Here is a 23,431-nt window from a genome sequence, read left to right on the forward strand (position 1 = left end):
ATATGCTCGGATATCAGGAATGTGTGTTGTGTTGGCAGAAAGAAAGAAGCAAAGTGCCCATGTGTTTAGGGTTTCTCCTTATCGCAAACACAACAGCAGTCTGGTAGTGATTGCGTTGCTTTTTTTCGGGGATAATTATTGTGATATCCCGATTGCAACCGAGAAATACTGTAGAAAGATATTTCTGTAGATGGATGGAATTTCATGTCACATTCAGCCTTATAATCTTAAAGTGTGAGCAAAATCAGCTGTTTTATCATTACTTTAGACATTACGCTAGAGAATCATTCAAACACTGGCTCAACAGTGACTTTGATGAATTAGTAATGGCTTCTGCTGTTCTGATGTCAGCAGAACATGAATGGCGGAAGAAAGTAGTTCCTAATAAAAAAGAATTTTTAGACTCATCATGTTTGATTTTCTTTATACACACACACACACACACACACACACACACACACACACACACACACACACATATATATATATATATATATATATATATATATATATATATATATATATATATATATATATATATATGTATGTTTGATAGTAGATAAGTCTATTTTTTACGTATCAACATTTACCTTGATGTGTATATGCAAACTAGAAGGTAATTTTTGTCTGTTAATTTCAAACGATCAGTCAAAATAGAGTTTATGGTTTTAAAATGACAAGATGTTGACAATTGAATTGAGTTGTACATAGTTTCCTCAATATGTGTAATATTCACATTCAACTAATTAAAGTATATGAGATTAAGGGATAATCTTCATCTGCTGTAGGTCATTCTAATGGCCTGTTTCCACTGAGTGGTACAGTACAGTTTGGTACACTGTTTTGTTCGTTTTCACTGGTACCAAAATGTAAAATTTTTCTGGTACCCAGTCTTTTGAACTCTAGTGCGCACCCTTGAACCGTATCTAATCTGCCTGAAAGAGATGGCCTGGGATGAGATGTCTTATTTGCATTTTGCATTGACTTAACATGTAAATCACTCGCGCTTGACGCTTCTTTCGCGTCTGGTGTAAATGCAGCATAATAGGGTAACAGGTTCAACGTTGGTCTACAAATTAAAGAGTGTCTAATGTTATAGTTTACGTGTAACCACCTAAATATTTGTAATTTCAAGAGTTCTCACTTAGCAGATGCTTGACTAAATGAAGAGTATTTGGTGTGCTGTTCCCAGGAAGAGCTCTGAACTCGGAAGGATTCTAGGGAGAGGGGTCCTGCAAAACTCCCCCCATTCTTTTCAAGTGAAGGTGGAAGAGGGAATGGAGTCAGGTTGGTGGAGAGATGCTGAGAAATCGAAAGATGGCTGAGGTATGGTGATTTGGATATTTATAAGGATTCTTCTTACTGATTGGATCGCTAATGCGAGACCAGACGTGTCAGTCACATGACTGTTCTCCTCTCTAAATTTGTTTATAACCATCACTTAAGGAAAGCTTCTTCAGCTTAAAACATATAGTCAACTTTAAAACCAAAACATAAGATTTATATGTGGTTGGACCCGTCATTTTGAGCATCATTACACACATCTACATATTTCAGCAAGACTTTATGCTTTCGTGTCAACATTATACCAGTACAGCCAGAATATTAATATGGTGAAGAAGCTAAGAATGAGGAAAATAAGATACAAAGCAAACAGGAATCGATCAATGACTTCCCCCAAATGAATCCACTCTTCTGCGGTCTGATCTCTGGAGAAATGCCGATCCACTTGTTGCCGAATGGTGAGTAAATCTTTATGTATGGTCTTTAGTTCCTTCAGTTCTTGCTCTTCAGGATGTAATGCTGATTTACTGTCATTTTCTTGGCATCTGATTGGGTTTATTTCGTTCTCAGGTGAACCCAAAGTGACTCCGTTGGTGTTTTCTGCTGAAAGAAATGATTATGTTCATTACTATGACCTGTAAAGGTGAGCAAACACTATAGTTTCACCTTTGATATGCTGGAATGGGTTAAAGAGAAGTGTGACATTTTTTTGTCCATTAAAAAAAGTACACTGTCAACAAATAGCTGTTACACTTTTCGTATTTTATGATGAAGTTTTTTTTCCCATTTATTTACGGTTGTGAATTGCATTATGGTAACTTGACCTCTGCTCTGTTCACTTAATTAGCAGTTTAACAAATTGTCTTTTATTGATATTTTAGTACAACCCCAAATCAGGAAAAATTGTGACAGTATGGAAAACACAAATAAAAAAAGAAAATAGGGATTTGCAAATTTACTTTGAATTTCATTGCGTAAAGGAATTTCAGTGTGTAATGGACAAGTGTGCTAGCTGAATTACTGTGATCTCCGATCCCTCAGGCGGTACTGCATCAAGAATCATCATTCATCTATAAGCGATATTACCACATGGGCTCAGGGCTACTTTGGCAAACCTTTGTCAAGTACTACAATACGTAGTTACATCCACAAATGCCAGTTAAAACTGCACTATGCCAAAAGGAAGCCCTATGTTAACAGTGTCCAGAAGCGCCGTTGACTTCTCTGGAAACATGTACTGTGGTCAGATTACTCAGTATTTCAGGTATTTTTTGGAGAATTGAATGTCGTGTGGGGCGAGGCAGTGGCGTAGTAGGTAGTGCTGTCACCTCACAGCAAGAAGGTCGCTGGTTCGAACCTCGCTCAGTTGGCGTTTCTGTGTGGAGTTTGCATGTTCTCCCTGCCTTCGCATGGGTTTCCTTCGGGTGCTCCGGTTTCCCCCACAGTCCAAAGACATGCGGTACAGGTGAATTAAGTAGGCTAATTTGTCCGTAGTGTGTGAATGTGAGTGTGGATGTTTCACAGAGATGGGTTGCGGCTGGAGGGGCATCCACTGCATAAAAACTTGCTGGATAAGTTGACGGTTCATTCCGCTGTGGCGACCCCGGATTAATAAAGAGACTAAGCCGACAAGAAAATGAATGAATGAAAGGATCATTCTGACTGTTACCAGCAACAAGTTCAAAAACCATGGTCAGTCATAGTATGGGGTTGTGTCAGTGCCCTTGGCAAAGGTAACTTGCACTTCTGTGATACACCATTATTGCTAAATAATACTTTTGGAGCATAGTATGCTGCCTTCTTTTCCAGGGGAGTCCATGCATATGTCAACAAGACCATTCAAAAACACGTTCTGCACACGTAACAAAGTCCTGTCCCGACCTGTCTCCAATAGAGAATGTGTGGCACATTTTGAAGCGCTAAATGCGACAACGAAGACCCCAACGAAATTTAATTCAATAAAGACACCAAAACAGTTCAGTACATCACATCTATGACGTATATGCATTTAAAAAATGTATATAGGGACACATTTTATAGTTTGTCAGTTAATATTATTTGATTCTTATGTACAGGAAATGTTTATTTAGTTCAGACTTACTTTGAGGGTCAGAAATCTGCTCTGAGTTTTTCTTGCCCAAGCAAACCAGTCGAGCCAGATAATTGAGGAACAGCACTTTAACCCAGTTCGGCAGAGGGGGATAGTCTTTTGAACTACAGAGAATATTAGTGACCATGATTGTCTCCAACAGGCTGGCCACCATTAGAGCTAAACACAGAGAGAAAAACACATCTGCAAGGAGAAAGAGACAGAGAGACAAGAACTTAAGGTTTAAATTAAATATTAAGATAAAATGAATATATATATTAGGGCAACACGGTGGCGTAGTGGCTAGCACAATCGCCTCACAGCAAGAAGGTCACTAGTTCGAGCCCCGGCTGGGTCAGTTGGCTTTTCTGTGTAGAATTTACATGTTCTCTCCATGTTGGCGTTGGTTTCCTCCAGGTGCTCCGGTTTCCCCTCACAAGTCCAAAGACATGTGGTACAGGTGAATTGGGTGAGCTAAATTGTCCCGTGTATGTGTGTGAATGATTGTGTATGGATGTTTCTCAGTGATGGGTTGCAGCTGGAAGGACATCCGCTGTGGCGACCCCAGATTGTTTGAATGAAGGAATGAATATTATATAAATATACATATATACTCTGCTCAGAAAACTCAATCACACTTATGTGAAATCAAATCACTTAGGAAGCAACGATGACAATCAATTTCACGTGCGGTTGTTCAAATGGAATAGACAACAGGTGAAAATTATAGCAAGACACCCCCAATCAAGGAGTGGTTCTGCCGGTGGTGACCACAAACCACTTCTCAGTTCTCATGGTGATGTTTTAGGGTGCTTTCACATCTGTAGTTTGCTTCATTTGGTCCAGACCAAGGGTAATAAATGATACATTGTTGCATTTTCTGCCATCTTTGGGTCGTTTTAACACCAAACTGCTGGCTTTGGTCCGAACCAGTTGAAACAAACCAAAATGCAGTCATCTGACAAAATCCACATCTCTCATTGGCCAGATGTTGCTGAACATAGTTTCTAAACTGCTTATTGATTGGTCAGAATTCACGTGCGGGAAAATGCAAATGAACTCCCGCAAATAAACAAAACCAGCAAACACAAAATTATGTTTTTACTCTAGAGGGATGTAATGGTTTCCGCTCTCTCTTGGTAAAGCGCTGTCAACAAATATTCTTCCTCCATATCCCAATATGCACAGCGCATCGGTCTACGGCAGCTGGATTAGTCCAAAAGGCGCAGTACTTTTTGCGGTTGGACCTGTTTTAGTACAGATCATGTTCTCACCACAAACGAACCGCTCCAGGGTTCGTTTGAAAGCGTACCGAGACCACCTCTTCAAGCAGGTCTCGGTACGCTTATTTGGTCCGCTTTTGGTGCGCACTCGAGTACGATTGCTGCATTTTCACCTGCTTAAGCGAACCGCACCAAAAGGGAAAACGAACTCTAGTGCGATTCAATCGAACTAAATAAGGCAGGTGTGAAAGCACCCTTAGTCACTTTTGAAAGCTGGCGGTGCTTTTATTCTAGTGGTAGTATGAGACAGAGTCTACAACCCACACAAGTGGCTCCGGTACTGCAGCTCATCCATGATACTACATCAATGCGAGCTGTGGCAAGAAGGTTAGCTGTGTCTGTCAGCGTAGTGTCTAGAGCAAGGGATTCTCAACCGATGGGCCTCAGCGATCCTGCAGGTGGGCCGCGAGATATCTTAAAATTAACCTAAATATTATACTATAATCATTTGATTTCATTACTAAACATGTCAAAATAAAATGATAGCAGTAATGGCATTTCCCGTTGTCTGTGATTGAACAGGCTAGTTCAGACTGTGCAAAATCAGCCTCACTATTACAGACATACCTGTGGTTTAAATTTCCAACCACTGCGTGTCAACTAGGACCATGTTCTTAGTTGTATGACACTGACACGCTGACACTTTTTCAATTGATCAACTAGAAGTCAAGTTATTTGTTGCTCTTATAACTGAGATCGACAGCAAGATATATTTGAAATATGTAAAAATGACTTGTATATGTGTATATATAATATATAGAAATATTTAACCCACATTGTGTGTACTGTATACAGTATATATTAATAAATAGCTCACTTATCAAAGGGATGGTATTTCCTGTGACAGGCAGCAGGTCGTTCATGAGGAGCAGGAAGACGGTGTAGCCCAGGATGAGGGTCATTTTGAAGGCTGAACGGTCCATATTTTGAGGAGGCAGGAGGAAGCTGAACAGATCTACCGTAATCAGGCAGAAACTGGGAAACAGGAGGTTCACTATGTACAGAGTCGGCCTGCGCTTCAGGACAATCTACAAGGTGACACCAAAATAAATGAAACAGTTAATCTGGATTCAACATTTTGCTAACACTTTAGTTTTGGTACACACTATTAACTACATTCTACAGCAAATAATATCAAAAATGCTAATTAATTTGATTCAATTGACTACCCTGATGTCATAATGACATTAAATTGACATCTAACGTTGGCGTCAAAACATGTTAAGAATCAATTACAGCAGTGGTCCCCAACCACCAGGCCGGTCCGCGGGACAATTGGTACCGGGCCACATAAGAAATCATAAATTATTTCTGTTAAAAAATATTCCCCCCTCGACTTTGTTTCTTCCACTCACCCCCCGCCATCTCACGTGAAATGGACTATTCTAAAATCCACCACAGAGAGGGAAGAACGATCGCTAGAATATAGCTCAGTGGTGGTTCTTGATAGTTTAAAGTTATAAAACAGGTATTATAGAGTCCAAGTCAGCAGAGCATTTAAGGATTGTGCATATATGTGTGCATGCATTGCTAAATTAATACCCGAAATCATTGCAATATGTATCTAAATGGAGTTTCACATAATCATACTCATTAGGGCTGTAACATGCCAATGCATACATTTAATTCGGCTATACGGTTGTATTATTGTTAATATGTTCGTCAGTTGAGTTGTTTGGCACAGATGTTACGTATTTGATGCAAATAAACCTTGTTTGAAACATAATCAGACCGCAATAGCCCAACTAGCGCATGCGCACTGAGTTGTTCTTTATTAACCTGGATGCACGAGCGCAGCAGCTGTGTTCACGTGAAGACTCATGTCATTTCACATTTCATTTGTATTTGAAGCTGTCAGATGAATAAAACATTTCTTACATTATAATACTTGGTCAAAAAGGGCATCAATGTGCAGATGTCAAATAGATATTAAGGTTTTGTCATCAAATTGATTTGGATTTTTACTTATTTTTTGATGTTGTTTTGACATCATGGATTCCTTTAATCCTTAATTATTTATCTAATATTAAGATATCAACTCTTTATTAGCGCTTATAAAGTATGGTCTTATTCCACATCCCTAACCAATAACTAAAAACAAATAACTACTAATAAGCAGCTAATCAGTACTTGGCTAATATTAAAAGTCAACAAAGTAAATTGCACATTAAAGATAAAGGGCTCTATTTTGGCGGTCCATGCGCAGAGCGCAAAACGCAGGGCGCAAACGCTTTCAGGGCGTGTCAGAGCGCATTTTTGCTAACTTAAAGACGGCAAAATCCGCTTTGCGCCAAGGCGCGTGGTCTAAAAGGGTTGAGTTTATTTTCTTAATGAGTTATAGGTGTGTTTTGAGAATGAACCAATCAGAGTCTCATCTTCCATTACCTTTAAGAGCCAGCTGCGTCGCGCCATAAGCATATTTTGACGTAAAGTAAGTTCACTTTCGCTTTTGCTCTCGTGGATAGGGAAACCTTACCGTACAGACATCAATTAGCCTATAAATAATTAATTTTGTTTGTTAAGTTCAAAGATTTCTTTCAAAACTATTTGTAAATTTTAAATTCCAGCAAACGAATAAATGATTAATAATAACAAAGTGTGGTCAAAATACTGAGTTATTTCCAAATACACCTGCTATGCCCCATATGGTCTAAAACCTGACAGGTGGACAAATCTAAGCTTGTTTTTAATAAAGGAAAGCAAATAAATATGGATATAATAAAAAATACAGCTAATAATAATAACATTATACAAAAGCAAATTGAATGAACTGAAAAAGCCTCCCGAGATGATGAAAGTAAGGCAGTGGTTTTTTAAATCTTCATGTAGGCTAGACATTAATATGTTTTGTAATATTTTAATCCTTTATATTTATATCCTATATATATCCTTATTATATCCTATATATATCCTTAATAAAGATATTTGCGTATTGCTCTACATCTTGTGTGTAGTGTGTAATCCAGGCGCACTTTGCGCCAGACAATAGACCGACTTTGTTCTGGTCTAAAGATCAGACTATTTACAGTTTCTCAAAATAGCAACGCGCCAAAACACGTCTGCTTTTTTAGACCAGAACGCCTATGGGCGCACATTTGAGCACTAATGCATTTGCTATTTAAACATCGTGGCACAACACCTCAAAATGACCCTTGCGCCAAGCTTAAAGTAGTAAAAGACTATTGCGCTGCGCCTTGCGCCACATTGCGCCGGGTGTATGATAGGGCCCAAAGTGTTAACAAAATCATTGCACTGACTTGTTTAAAGACAATATATTTTCTTGATTATAATAAAATTCATCAGCTACAATACTAGCAAAGGCGATACTAACATGATAATCAAGTTCATCCCAGCTGTCCAATCCGTCCATGTTGAAGTATGTAGAGTTGGCGTTTTTTTTGCAGACGATGTCAATCAGTAGCCACTCCCCTTTTGACTCCATGTACTGTAGAGATTTCTGGAGCGTTGCCTCTGCTGGTTCTGCAAAATATATCTCAACATCTCGGACTGCAGAGGGAGAAATGAATGCATTAACAAGCAAATTTCTTTTGTTTATGCCATGATGACAGTACATAATATTTTACTACTTTTCAAGATATTAGTATTCGGCTAAAAGTGCGATCTAAAGGCTTAACTAGGTTAATTAGGGTTAACTAGTCAAGTAAGGTTAATTAGACAAGTCATTGGACAACAGTGGTTTAATCTGTAGCCAATTGAAAAATATTAGTTCTTAAAGCGACTAATAATATTTACTTTAAAAATTCATTTTATTGTTTCAGATCATCAAACATATTTAAATGGTAGTCAAAGGTAATACAAGTATGAGTTTCTAGTATTCGTTCATTCATTTATTCAACCATGATAAACAGATGGAGAATAAAGGCTCATGCTTATGCACTCCTTTGCTTCGGACACTGCGAGAGCAGCTTCTCTCCCATGTGAACATCAGAACTGAAAATTCTGTGCGACTGCAACAGGGGGCGTCGTGTCCAAATGTCGAGTGCAGTGGAAAGACGGCTATAGATGTGTGCATTTTTAAAGTGACACCTGTTATTTAATGTAATCAACTGAAAAAAATACAAATGAATAAGAGATTAATTTGTTGCTCTTTAATCAGAATATGTAAGTTATACAGTGGAGAAACGGCTAGTCAGATTTGATTGCCAGATTCTATGTTATTATAATAGCTATTAATTTTAATAATCTAAACTTTTTGCTAATGTATTTGCTGTTAATGCATATATTTATTTTTTTTCTTTTAATAATAATTTTAAAACATATTACTGACCATTTAACTGTTTATTTACAATGAGACCGCTACAAATGAACATATTTAGTAATTTGGGGGGGTTGTTGGGGGGCATATCCTTTATTATGGTGGGCATATCCCTAATTTCCACATCCCAAAGTTGACAGGTGTATATATATATATATATATATATATATATATATATATATATATATATATATATATATATATATATATATATATATTAGCACTGTCAAAATTAGTGCGTTAATGCATGCGATTAATTTTAAATAATTAACGCGTAAAAAAAGAATTACGCAATTAACGCAGTTGCAGGTTTTTTTACTTCCTGTTGTGGTGGACGTGTGTTCAACATGCAAGAAATGTGGATAAGACCAAGGAAGCACTTTTTGAAGGCAGGTTTCAGTATAAAACAATTAATGTCGCATCAGGTTATCCAGAGTTTCATGCAATTTCGGGTGTTTCATTTTTAACTTTCGACTTCTGTTGTAAGTTGATATCGCATGGCGAACAGAAAGAAAATCCTACACATTTCGTGACCCGGTGTTCCTTTAAGGTAATAAAATCACTGCTTAGGCTACATGGTAGATTCTTAATAAGAGTAATCATATTAATCATATTAAATTTAATCATATTAAAATCTGAGAATTGGTGTCTTATGTAAATGTACTCAGAAAGTCTGTGGTGAAGTCGCGAGCTGTCTAAGACAGGGCATTACTCTGCCTTTCAGCATGAGCCCTCCAAGTTTAGCGTGTTTCTTCATTAAACGCAATGAAAGCGTATGCTTCGCGTTGTTGTGTCAGAATCCTTGTGAAATACAGTAATACTTCAGAACGCTTAGTTTAAGCAAATTTGATGAATGGGATCATGCGTGTTGAATCTGAAGGGAGTAGCTCCAGCACATTGTGTGTGTGTGTCTGTGTCAGGCCCGTTGAGGGGTGTCAGGGGTGGAGTGAGCGACCTATCTGAGTAGTGCCGTGTGGGCGCGAGATGTACCTGAAAGACGGTGGGGGTGAGTTGCGCGCAACATACCTGAAGAGCTAGGAGGGATGCAGTGGAGAGGGGTGTGCAATTTATTTAAGGACCGGTTTGCGAGAGATTATAATTCATTCATCCGGGAGTCTCTGTGCTCTTGCGGGATACTCCTAGTCTTATAGCAACTGGATGAATGTAAAGGAGGATTAAGCAAAATTGTTTCTACTTTATAATTAATGTTCTCAACCCACAGCAATAAAACCTTACAATGAGTGCAACTGTTTGTATTCCAATTTTTTATTTGTATTTGTATTAATCGCGATTAATAAAAAAAAAAGGTGCGATTAATTAGTTAATTTTTTTTAATCGATTGACAGCACTAATATATATATATATATATATATATATATATATATATATATATATATATATATATATATATATATATATATATATATATATATATATATATATAGCCGAACGTAATAGTTTTTTTTTTCTATAAAGACTAATATTACATGGTTACACAGAAAATAATAATACACAGTTTAACTTGTAGGGTAAAAAAAATATAATTTTCACTTACTTGTGAGCTTGTATGAGCCAAATGTGTAGGAGCAGTTTTGGATGTCAAATGGAAAGGTGTAGATGTCCAGGTTACAGGAGCTGACCACATGCACTGGCAGACTATCTTCTGCCTTGCCGTTATTGTAAAGATAAAGATAATAGGTTTTTGGCGCTGCATTATCATTTATGCTGCAAATAAACAACAACAATGTTAGTTAGGAACTATCTCTGCGATTGTTAGTCTGGTTTTTTTTACATGTGTTAAAGGGACAGTTCACCCAAAACTAAAAATAATTGTCATCATTTACTCATCCTTCAATTGTTACAAACATTTTTGAGTTTCTTTCCCATAAAAACCCATCCACGATCCCACAACCACATCCAAAGAACTGCAGTTCTCACTTTCCTTAGTTGAGGTGAGTGTTCATGACTTCCCCATAAGAATGAAATTGGGCAAAAATGGTTTGCAAGTAAGAAAATAAAGCCAAAACTGCTCCTGCACATTTGGCTCATTCAAGCTAACAAAGGACGATATACTGAAAATGCTGAAAAAAACAACCATGACTATGGTTGCATAGTAATTTTGGTTCCTGTTTAGGATGTATATGACTGGAATGTTGCGCTCTCAGGACCATGTGATTTTCCTGATTGGATTCACCTGTGGACAGCGTATGATGAGACTCTTTAAACGAGGCGTGCAAGATAAAGACTCAAGCTCCAAGGTGGTGAGTTATGGGTTTTGTTAGGCTGTCTCTCGGGGGCAATATGCCCTTCAGAGATGAAGATAGACAGTCACATATGGCTTTATATTTGAGATAATTGAGTTAGGGGGAATAATTAATGTTTAGTGGATCACTATCTCTGCCTAAGCCTCTCGCCTTGCGGAGTCATTTGTTGGCATGGGGTCGTGGAGTTTCTACTTTGCCTTCTCTCCACATTTAATGAATGGACTGAGTACCCTGGCCCCGCCTCCGGACTGCAGATGGACAAATCCTATAGACCTTTTTCTTGGAACGCAAAATTACCCATTATGCTTTGCGTGTATGCGAAAGGAGAATGCGAAGAACTTCCGGCAGCTGATGCGTGTAAACAGTCACATTTGGACAGCTTTGAAACGATAGTTTTAGTCTATTTTACCTGCTTTTATCCTCTTTGAACTAATACTGTTGTCCATCAGCAGCATCTCCTGGACTGATCATTTAAAGAAATGCGATCTAATAGGATGGAAAACAGCTGCTGTGAGGCGTTTTCCCCTCGTTGTCAGACGGCATCTTCTGCAGTTTAAATGAAGCCTTGTCATCGCTAAATCAACATTTTCTCTTTATTTCAAATATATAACCAGCTCAAACACATGTAGTTTACCAAAATGTTTGACACACACGTAGCCTGTACTGTGCCACTGACACACTGATTTAATAACTGTGACAAAGTGAAAATATAGGCTAGTGTCATTTCGAAATGACAGAAAAACACAAACCGTGGTGAAAACAACACACGAAATAAAACACAAACGGCTCGCGATTAGAATGAACAGCAAATCAGCCAGCAGAGTATCAATAACAGACTTTTATTGCTCATTTTTGTAAATTGCACGACTTTCATACCTGTTAAGTTTCATGCCAGTACTCTGGTTTGCTCTCTCTCTCTCTCTCTCTCTTTCTGTGTGTGTGCGTGTGTGTGTTAAAGAGCCAATGAGCTAACAGCTGACAGGCCGGGAATGCACACACACTATTTCTGACGGCAGACACGTGAACTAGAAGAAAGTTTTTCTCGTATTTCTGACGCGCTTGAACCACATGTGACAGATTATAACGGCTTTAACAGACACATTTCTACGTTGTGTGTCACAAAAACACTCTGTTATCCATTAAAAACGTCATTGAAACCCATTTTCGGAGCGCAAATTACCAGTTGTACACGCTGTAAACGGAAGTTTTTTGTATTCTACCGGAAGATGCTGGTCGCTATGGCGCCCTCCATGCAGCAGCCATGAAAAAGGTCTATAGCAGGCACTGTGTGATCGTGAAAGTGCGCTCGTTCCAACTGTGCGTGATAATGCTGATGCCTTAGTACTTGGCTAGGTCTCAAAGGCTGTGTGGAGGGAAGTCTTCTTAAATCTTTATATGTGTTTATGTCTGTTGTATGTTGAGTGTGACCTGTTATGTGTCTGAAAGGTGATTAGTGCAGGAGGCGTGTGAGGGGGAGAAATAATTACAGGAGATACACCCTAATTTTGTGTGCAGTGTAGATTGAGGTGTTGGGTGCTATTCTGTGTTAAGCTGCGGTCACACTGGGCTTTTCCTCCTATAGACTTCCATTCATACGCACGTGAATGCGTCAGACCGGAAACGCGGGGTCATGCGTCAAGTTTCGAAGGTTGCTTCGGTGCAAAGTTCAAGCTTGGTGAACTCTGACCTGCAAAATCGCATCACTTTACTGTGTGAGACCAATCGAGGATCAAAACATGACCTCTCTGGACAGAAATTTAAAACATGGAGCAATCGCTCGCTTTTTAAAATGTCTAATCCCGCCCCTTTTCGCGACGCCGTACGACAGAATTTAGCACACACAAACTCTAGTGTGACCGTAGCTTTAGTAATGTGTTAAACTCACTGTGTGTAAAGGAATGGTCGTGATAATTGCGCGTAGCCCTTGATGTTTAAATCTCTTGCCCTTTTACCTGCATTTAGATTGTCCTTGTTCTTAATTTAAATTAAATGAAGCATTTCCTCTTTTGTACATTACATCGTGTGTGGTGTTTATTCTGACGGACATAATAAAAGTGTATGAATATCTTGCTTTGGGTTCAACAGAGCAAAGAAATTCATAAAAGTTTAGAACCACATGAAGGTGAGAAAATGATGAAGAAATGTACATTTTTGGATGAACTGTCGCTTTAATTTCAGTCAGTTTCCGTTGATTTTATCTTATTCCGCTAATCTGATGAATAAACGTGGAGAATTTATCTGTATTATGCATCGATACCCACAATTCATTTATGACAATATCCGGCCTCCAGAGCTTTTTTCTTGGCAGTGAGATTCTGTCCGTTCCACATTCAGTAGGATCCCAACTTAAACCTTCAATATACCAGTCCTTCAAAACACAAATGCCATTACTTATGAATTTTCTACTCATATTACTTATGGTATACAGTCCCCTTTAGACATTCTGTTGGTTACAGTTAACTTTAAACTTAAAATAGCAATAATATAGGAGTATTTGTAGATTTAATATTGGCACACACCTCCTGCTACATGTAAACTTCATCTCTAAACCCAAATACCAGAATTGCCCCATGCTATCCTTTGATTTGGCTTAACATCCCATCTCAAAAGATAGAATGATGGGAAGGTGGTTGTGTAACCTTTTGTTTTATTGCAGAGGTACCCAAAAACAAAACTGAAATGTTTTAATTAAATGTTGTAAATGAATCAAATTAAAATCTGATAATTACTGTCCCTTGATGGATAGGGGACACTTTACTAGATGCCTGAGAGCAAATCGATGCAAAGATGGATGCAGTTTGACTAGTCTGGTTAGCATTGAACCCAGTTGTGTGAGTTCAGGGCAGCACAGAGGCTCAGTGGTTAGCACTGTCGCGTCACTGCATGAAGGTCGCTGGGTCAGTTGGCATTTCTGTGTGGAGTTTGGATGTTCTCCCCTTGTTCGAGTGAGTGTGTGTGAATGAAGGGAGTGTATGAGTGTTTCCCAGTACTGGCTTGCGGCTGGAAAACATACAGTATGCCAGAGTAGTTCCCATTGCGGTGACCCCTGATAAATCAGGGACTAAGCTAAAGGAAAATGAATGAATGGTTCATTTGATTTAAAGCAATGTTTTCTAATTATTTTTAAAAATTATGAAATTAATTAATTCATTCATTTTCTTGTCGGCTTATTCCCTTTATTAAGCCGGGGTCGCCACAGCGGAATGAACCGCCAACTTATCCAGCAAGTTTTTACACAGCGGATGCCCTTCCAGCCACAACCCAACTCTGGGAAATATCCACACACACACACACTATGGACAATTTAGCTTACCCAATTCACCTGTAACGCATGTCTTTGGACTGTGGGGGAAACCGGAGCACCCGGAGGGAACGCAGGGAGAACATGCAAACTGCACGCCAACTGAGTCGAGGCTCGAACCAGCGACCCAGCAACCTTCTTGCTGTGAGGCAACAGCACTACCTACTGCGCCACTGCTTCGCCAAATTAGGAAATTATCCATGGCAACTCTCACATAATACAGTTTAGTACATTTACCTTCGGCCCACAGCTATCAATCAAGTTTGGTTTTTGGCCCTTCATACATTTAGGCACCCCTGCCCTAAAATAATTGTCTATTAAAGCTCCTGGTGTACTACAAATTAAGTTCTTTTTTCGTTTGAGGGCAAAAAGATGTTTGAAAAGGCTCTATGGTGATACTGTTTTAAAACACTCCAACACCCGTGCAGTAGGCTTGGTTGTAAATGTGCCACACTGCTTGTGTGTACTTCCTAAACTCTTTAAAAGATGGCGGCTGTGAGAGAACACTTTTATAACCAGACATTTTCACCTGAAGTGCCATCACGGTGCGTCGCATCTTTACATTGTTTTCTATTCGCTTCAGATAGACCAGTGGTTCTCAAACTGTGTTACGTGCACCACTAGTGGTACGCAGGCTTCCTTCTAGTGGTACACGGAGGAATGAAATATGTTATGTACATGCTACATATATTTCAAAATGGATTAAAAAGTATGTATATAATATGCCATATATGATATATAGCCTACATTTTAACCTACAGCCTACATTTCAGTCTACATTTACCTGCAAGGTTTTTTAACTGTGCAGAGTTGTAGCTGCTTTACTGGGCCTACTATGCTACTGTATTTCAATACTGCTCATTTAGGTGGTACTAGGAGAGACAATTTTTTTCTAAGGTGGTACTTGATGAAAAACGTTTGAGAACCACTGAGATAGATGCTAGAAAAGATGCAGCTTGACGATATGGGCTTTTCATTTGCTGTGTGACACCCTCAGAGTCTTTGATATTGCACAGGTGCAGATACATCTGTACAACTCTGCTACTTGACTCTTCAGCGTATTCGTGTTGTTGTGCTAGATAATGTTCTTCTGTCTGACACCCATGGATATATGAGATGTGCATTGATCGAATCTCAATGAGTGCGGAGTTCCAGGTGTTCCAGTCAACCCAGGCTCATTCTGAAAATATACCGCGGTATACATTTCTGGATAGAGCCAAATACAATGTGCCACACTGCTTGTGTGTACTTCCTAAACTCTTTAAAAGATGGCGGCTGTGAGAGAACACTTTTATAACCAGACATTTTCACCTGAAGTGCCATCACGGTGCGTCGCATCTTTACATTGTTTTCTATTCGCTTCAGATAGACCAGTGGTTCTCAAACTGTGTTACGTGCACCACTAGTGGTACGCGGGCTTCCTTCTAGTGGTACACGGAGGAATGAAATATGTCATGTACATGCTACATATATTTCAAAATGGATTAAAAATTATGTATATAATATGATATATAGCCTACATTTTAACCTACAGCCTACATTTCAGTCTACATTTACCTACAAGGTTTTTTAACTGTGCAGAGTTGTAGCTGCTTTACTGGGCCTACTATGCTACTGTATTTCAATACTGCTCATTTTGGTGGTACTTGGAGAGACAATTTTTTTCTAAGGTGGTACATGATGAAATACGTTTGCGAACCCCTGAGATAGACGCTAGAAAAGATGCAGCTTGACGATATGGGCTTTTCATTTGCTGTGTGACACCCTCAGAGTCTTTGATATTGCACAGGTGCAGATACATCTGTACAACTCTGCTACTTGACTCTTCAGCGTATTCGTGTTGTTGTGCTAGATAATGTCCTTCTGTCTGACACCCATGGATATATGAGATGTGCATTGATCGAATCTCAATGAGTGCGGAGTTCCAGGGGTTCCAGTCAACCCAGGCTCATTCTGAAAATATACCGCGGTATACATTTCTGGATAGAGCCAAATACAGCAGCTACGTCTTTGTTTTCCTCCAGTGGCCGATGTGTATGATTTTTCCGATCTTAAATTTCTCTTGCGAGTGCCATTCCTGCCTGCTGTTCTCGCTTAAATCAACCAGGGCCTGACTGACTGACCCACCCGCCTCCTTCCCTAAACCTAACCAATAGTGTTTTCAAAAGCACCGGTTGACCTGATCACCCCCTTCCTAAAACCCAACCGATAGTGCTTTCAAAAACAATCCAGAAAAAGAAAAGCCCTCACTTGATTTTTTACTACATTTTCAGATTTTTCCACATTCTCACCCTGTTGTTTGTATGTTTATTTTATTTTCTGGCTTTTGTTTTTGTCTTACCTGCTTTCTGGAACCGCTCATTGCCAGACTCGAACCCCATTGTCGTAGTCGACTCCACTCTGCATCTCTAGGTCGCCGACGTAAATAGCGAGCTACTGTTCAAACTGGTTACGGTGGGAATTAATCCATGTAGATTACGCTATCAGTGGGTGTGTCATGTGGCTCCACCTTCTTTTAGATTTCTTCCCCCTGATTCGTTAATCATATACACGGAAGTCACACAGGAGGACAACATGATTACATTGAAAAATCAAGTAGCAGAGCTGTACAGATATATCCGCACCTGTACAATTGCTCTCAAAGAGATTTTAAAGACTTGAAGGGAGTCTCACAATTAACGAGAAACCCACCTCCTTGAACTATTTTTATGAGTTTGCGCACACTGGTGGTATCATTCAGTGTATATAAGTGACGAATAGCAAACAATGTAAAGATTTGACCCACCGCATTGGTGCTTCTAGTGATTGTCTGATGTTAAGGAATCTGTTCTTCTCTCTCAGCCGCCATTGTTGTGTTCAGGGGTACATGAAAGCAGCGTAACGCATTTACAACCCCAACTACTGCAGCATGGGGTTGTTAAAGAGTTCAAAAACATTATACAGTCACTCAGCCTTTTCAAACTTATTTTTACTCTCAAATGAGGAACTAAAAAAACTTTATTGAAGTATACCGGGGACTTAATATTCTACTAATACCCTAATGCAGGGGTGTCCAAACTCAGATCTGAAGGTCCGGTGTCCTAGAGAGCTTAGCTCCAACCCTAATCAACCACACCTGAACCAGCTAATCAAGCTCATACTAGATATACTAGAAACTTCCAGGCAGGTGTGCTGAAGCAAGTTGGGGATAAATTCGGCAGGACACCAGCCCTCCAGGATCGAGTTTGGACACCCCTGCCCTAATGAATGTTAGTTGATAAGTAGCTGCAAGGTTACGTAGCCAACACAATGCCTGAAGGAGGAAGATGGTACTAATTATTTTAAGAAACCTACATCTGGATATATATATATATATATATATATATATATATATATATATATATATATATATATATATATATATATATATATATATATATATATATACAGTGCCTATAGAAAATCATCATTCACCTTTTGAAAAAATGACTTTGTGAATCATATTCCAAATAGCTTTTCCAACCTTTAAAATGTTTCTGTAGCCTTCTCCTAACCTGAGCCTTTCAACAACTTTGTCCCGAGGGTCTTTTAAACAGGGATAATGTTAGTAATGGTATATATTTTCAGAGGGTATGATGATTTGAGACAGTCTTTGCTGCAACCTGCAGCTTGATGATGTACTAGACCAGGTCCACTACTTAATAGACAATCGCATACCTGTACACCTCCCCCACCCCAAACCCAACCATCACAGTAGCATGAGTGTTACGTTAGGGCATACTCACATTATGTACAGTTGCCTTGAACTGCGCCGAAGCATGCGTGTCCCCCCTCCCGTCTCCCCCGACGGCCCGCACTCACATCACTTTCGGGCCTGAGCACCCTTACGTCATCGATGATGCTTATCGTTCAGTAAGCGCTTTCACTCAGCACAGTGGAGATTTATCTAGTTATATCGTTTTAGTTGTTTGGGATGCAGTGACACACAGTCAAATATTTCGCCGAACAGATCAGCCACTTTTGACGCTCATAAACAACCTTAAAAGTCTTCGTGCTGCAGGAATTAGGAGGTTAGCTGAAGGTGTAGCTGGCATGCAGTGAGGCGTTGGTGTCTTTAATAATCTAGGACAGTTTGTGTTTATTGAATAGTAAGTATGATAAAAAAAATCTATTTGAAACAGTCCTGTAAAAGTCACGTCTCATCTTCAGTTTCGGGCTCAGGCACACTTTGCAATCTCACTACAAGCATACCGCTCCTGAGCCCAAGTGAACCGCACCTGAACCCGATTCAGAGCACTCACACTTCTCAAACGATCCGGGAAAGAGGCCTGGGAATGGTTCGGAGAGCATAGTGTAAGTACGCCCTTAGTGAGTGGTACTTTGTCCACTATGTATTGGATTTGGCCCAATTCATCGTAGTTACAGACTGCAGTGAGGACATCTTGGATGATTTTCTATAGCCACTGTGTATATGGATTGCAATTAAGATTTTAGGAATTGAAAGCAAGGATAATCTGTGAGGTCATACTGTAGATACTTAAGAGCTCTTACCAACTTCAGCCAGATAAAAGTGTCCAGGACTTGAGCTTTTTCATCCTGAAAAGGCAAAACATGCATCATTTCTGTTTGCAGATCAACATACTAAAGTAACATAAATACACATCCTGATTTATTTACTCACCACATCTAAAATGTCATACAGGATAAAGCCCAGGGTTATCCGAGTAGGTGTTCTCGGCTCGATAACTGGCCGCACATCAGTTTTGTTGAAGATGCTTTCTCTGAGCGCTTGCAGGAGAGACTCTGCGTTTGGCTGAGAGCAGTTTATGCTTCCTGTACATCTCACGAGAGCTGCTGACAGACGGGTTTAAAACCGAAAACAGACACAAAGACAGGGAAAACAGTCTCAATATCCATACCCTTACCAATTCTATTTTTGTACCACTACCCCTTGCCCTTGGACCTTGAAATGGAGTGTGAGGGCGAAGGGTTTCAAAATGTACTCCTAAGGAATGGGACAGCACTACAACAGCTGCACACATCATCACTACACCGTGGCCATGTTCATCAATGTAAAAAAAATCTAACCCTACTGTAATTGTGTGACTTTAAAGGGTGTAGTACATTCACAGAGTGCAGACTGACGTACTACAGGTGAGATTTTTTGCCATATTTTCATTCATAGTTTTACGATACACAAATATTGAAGAAAAATATTTACAGTAAATCACCCTACTGTAATTTTATGATTTTGAAGCATGTGGTACATTCACAGAGGCCTCACTGACTTACTACAGGTGAAATTTTTTTCCCATATTTTCATTCCTATTTTACAGTACACAAATATGTTTTAAAAATATTTACAGTAGTCAAATAGATAAATAAAAACACTACTGTACTTTACCAACGTGTAATTTACCAATTTTTATCTGTATTTTAAAGGTTGTAGTGACTTTAGGGAGACCAGACCAACTTGCTACAGCTGATATTTTGTCAAAACTGCCCTTACTGTACATACAGTAGTCAAATAGATAAATAAAAACACTACTGTACTTTACTAAAGATTTTTATCTGTATTTTAAAGGTGGTAGTGACTTTAGGGAGACCAGATCAACTTGCTACAGCTGATATTTTGTCAAAACTGCCCTAACTGTACATACAGTTGTACATTCACAGAGGCCTCACTTATTTTCTACAGGTGAGATTTTACACATATTTTCATTCATATGTTTACAGTACTCAAAAATTGAAGAATAATGTTTACAGTAGTTCACTGTACTGTGATTGTATAACTTTAAAGGGTGTAGTACATTCACAGAGGTCACACTGACTTACTACATCTGAGATTCTATCCATATTTTCATTCATATTTTTACAGTACACAAATATAATTAAAATATTTACAGTAAACCACCCTACTGTAATTGTATGACTTTAAATGGTGTAGTACATTCAAACAGGCATCACTGACTGACTACAGGTGAGATTTTACCCATATTTTCATTAATATTTTACAGTACACAAAATATTGGAAAATATTTACAGTAAATCACCCTACTGTATTTTTTAAGATTGTAAAGAGTAGTACATTCACAGAGGCCTTACTGACTTACTACAGGTGAGATTTTACCCATATTTTCATTCAAATTTTTACAGTACACAAATATTGAAGAAAAATGTTTACAGTAAATCACCCTACTGATTTTAAAGTGTGTAGTACATTCACAGAGGTCAGAGATTTTACCCCATATTTTTTTATAAAAATAAGTAAGGGACTAAGCTGAAGGAAAATAAATGAACGTATGAGCTACTTTTTAGTTTAATTAATTGACTTTAAAAAAATAAATAGCTGAATTGATATTAACAGTCATGTTGAAATAAGCACTCAATGAGAGTTTTCTCAGAGTTTGCTCATTATTTTATGTTTTAAAGGTAAATGAAGGTGTTGGTTATACAGCGCGTTATTAATTGGAGACCCTGCGAGTTTTAAAAACAACCAAGCCGTAGCAAAGATAAGGAAAATCAACACAAAAGTGACTCAGAAGTAATGCATTATTTACCGTTAAAGTAATTAAGAAATACAACTAGTTACTTTTTTGGGGAGTAACACAACTAGTTACTTTAAATTCAAAACTCAAAATTGTATGAGCAAATATAGTGAGCAAACATTCATTTTTTTGTGAACTATACTTCGTGAAATGAACTTAAAGTATATTTCCTTATTATAAGGGCGCTATAAAGCAAAGAGATGGACTGAGTTATCTTACACTGCACGATGAAGCTGGTGAAGATGAGATGAGTTGCAGAAGACTTGAAGGTCATTTTCTTGCCTGCAAGTATAATTATAAACATTTGCTTGTGTTCATCTGAATATTTAATAAGTCATCAGGTATATATTTGAACTGCTTAGTTAATTTAACAACAATAATTTGACAAGGTTAACAACAAATATGACAAAATTGACAAATATTACAGTTACATCTACAGTTTACTTAGGTGGCACAGAATGGTTCAATTAAAGTATTAAGATCTAGATCTTACTACAAACCTAGACACGTAATGGTATTTGTGAATGAAAAGTCACTTTTGGCAAATGATCCAACGCTGTGTTTACACCAGATGTGAAAGGAGCGTCAAACGCGAGTGATTCACATGTTAAGTCAATGCTCCTCTGAATACACCTCTGAAAGGATCTAGTGGCCTCAGACTTGGCACCAAACGTTTCAACGCTGTTTTTCAGCCTTCATAAACCACATAAACACTGCTATTCTCTCTATAAAATCCATGTTAGCCATTTAGCACCGAAGCTAGAGTCACCGGGCAAACAGAAGCCCTGTCCATCAAGTGAATCCGCGTCTGTTTTGAAGCGAATTAATGAAGTGCAAATGAAGCAGATTTGACGCGCGAATAAAGCGAGTAAACTCAAATGTTCACGCAGCTATTTACGTGCAAATAGCGAGATTTATCCGCGCGTTCACACCATTCGTGCGTAAAATCTGCTTTATTCGCACGTATCGTGGCATTCGCACCACGCAATTCGTGTCATTTGACGCGTATCGTGCCGCAGGATGTCTATTCGTGCGCCTGCATTAACTTTACATGTAAATCAGAAAAAAGAAACAAACCAGTTTAAACCCTAGTGCTTATTCATTAATAGCTTATAAAATAAAGTTTTTAAAATAAATTCTTTATTTTTGGCAGATAATGTAACTAGTAGATCGAAGTTTATTTTATCTCCATGTATGGAATACTGTGATAAGGTCTTTTCTAAAGTCTTTCCTTCAGATTTTATTTAATATTTATGTGAAGTTTATTACTGCCACTGAATAAACATAAAGAGATATTTTTGATCTCTTTCAAAACTCAAGATCAAGTTCATTTATTTCATAGAGCACATTAAAAAACAAGACGATAGGTGTAAGACAAGCTACAATAAAAAGACAGAATAGAAAAACATAGAAATAAGATAATAACGGCTATTTTTTTTTTAAAAAAGAAGCCATAGAAAGGACAATTAAAATAAAATTTAAAAGCCAAGCTGAAAAGGTTTGTTTTTAGGAGTGATTTTAGAATAGATAGTGATGCTCTCTCGAAGCTCACTTCTTTTCTCAACCATTTTTTTTTTTTTTAGAAATGCAAGTGTATAAATAAAATGGCAATTTATGGTTTGTAAATTGAAATTATTAGCCAGAGTTGTGAAATATAAACAAATAATGTTTTATATTTACAATGTTTTGGAAAAAAAACGTTTTTTTTTTTTCATATTTGACCCAATGTTGGGTTATAACAGCCAAGCATATTTTTGTGTACACTACCTGACAAAAGTCTTGTCGCCTATCCAAGTTTTAGGAACAACAAATAATAACTGGACTTCTAGTTGATCATTTGGTATCAGAAATGGCTTATATGAAAGGCAAAGGCCTCTAGATTACGCTTATTTTACCTAAATATGATCATGCCTTGATTTTTAATGATTTAATTAGGACAGTAAGGTCTGACTTTGTTTAGACAAAAGTCTCGTCACTGAACAGAAATAATGTCCAGTATAGAATATAAAGTCATGCTGCAGTGGAGACAGAATGAATATTGTGTCTGACTCCATCATGAGCTTGGAGGACTGCATCCATACATCTCTGACATGACTCAAATCACTGATTAATAAAGTCATCTGGAATGGCAAAGAAAGCGTTCTTGCAGGACTCCCAGAGTTCATCAAGACACTTTGGATTCATCTTTAATGCCTCCTCCTTCATCTTACCCCAGACATGCTCAATAATGTTCATATCTGGTGATTGGGCTGGCCAATCCTGGAGCACCTTGACCTTCTTAGCTTTGATGTGGAGGCTGAAGTATGAGCAGGAGCGCTAATGTCTTGATACCTCAGGCTGTTGATGTTGACATCCACTCTGCAGATTTCTCCAACACAATCTCACGGCAATTTGTAACTTTTTCATT

At 38.4% G+C, this 23,431-nt stretch overlaps 1 protein-coding gene across 1 annotated transcript; it reads right to left on the minus strand.

The window, feature by feature from the left end:
- Positions 1-1,329: 1,329 nt before the first annotated feature.
- Positions 1,330-19,321, minus strand: LOC141380243 (5-hydroxytryptamine receptor 3A-like). Its single transcript, XM_073937620.1, has 8 exons — positions 19,158-19,321; positions 19,028-19,072; positions 13,458-13,564; positions 10,488-10,657; positions 7,988-8,163; positions 5,474-5,684; positions 3,386-3,577; positions 1,330-1,887 (listed from the first exon to the last, which is right to left on the minus strand). Exons 5-8 carry the CDS (start codon positions 8,096-8,098, stop codon positions 1,565-1,567), a joined length of 837 nt encoding a protein of 278 aa, XP_073793721.1. The 5' UTR covers positions 8,099-8,163; positions 10,488-10,657; positions 13,458-13,564; positions 19,028-19,072; positions 19,158-19,321; the 3' UTR covers positions 1,330-1,564.
- Positions 19,322-23,431: the final 4,110 nt, after the last annotated feature.

The sequence above is a fragment of the Danio rerio genome, chromosome 22, assembly GCF_049306965.1.
Source record: "Danio rerio strain Tuebingen ecotype United States chromosome 22, GRCz12tu, whole genome shotgun sequence".
Lineage (NCBI taxonomy): Eukaryota > Metazoa > Chordata > Actinopteri > Cypriniformes > Danionidae > Danio > Danio rerio.

What these genes read in the sequence shown, in the direction of transcription:
- LOC141380243 (XM_073937620.1), bottom strand. Translation starts at nt 8,098, where the DNA reads ATGGAGTCAAAAGGGGAGTGGCTACTGATTGACATCGTCTGCAAAAAA. An exon ending in GGGATGAACTTGATTATCAT is followed by an intron (nt 5,685 to 7,987) that starts GTTAGTATCGCC and finishes GTCACCTTGTAG; the next exon opens with ATTGTCCTGAAGCGCAGGCC. An exon ending in GCAGATTTCTGACCCTCAAA is followed by an intron (nt 1,888 to 3,385) that starts GTAAGTCTGAAC and finishes CATTTCTTTCAG; the next exon opens with CAGAAAACACCAACGGAGTC.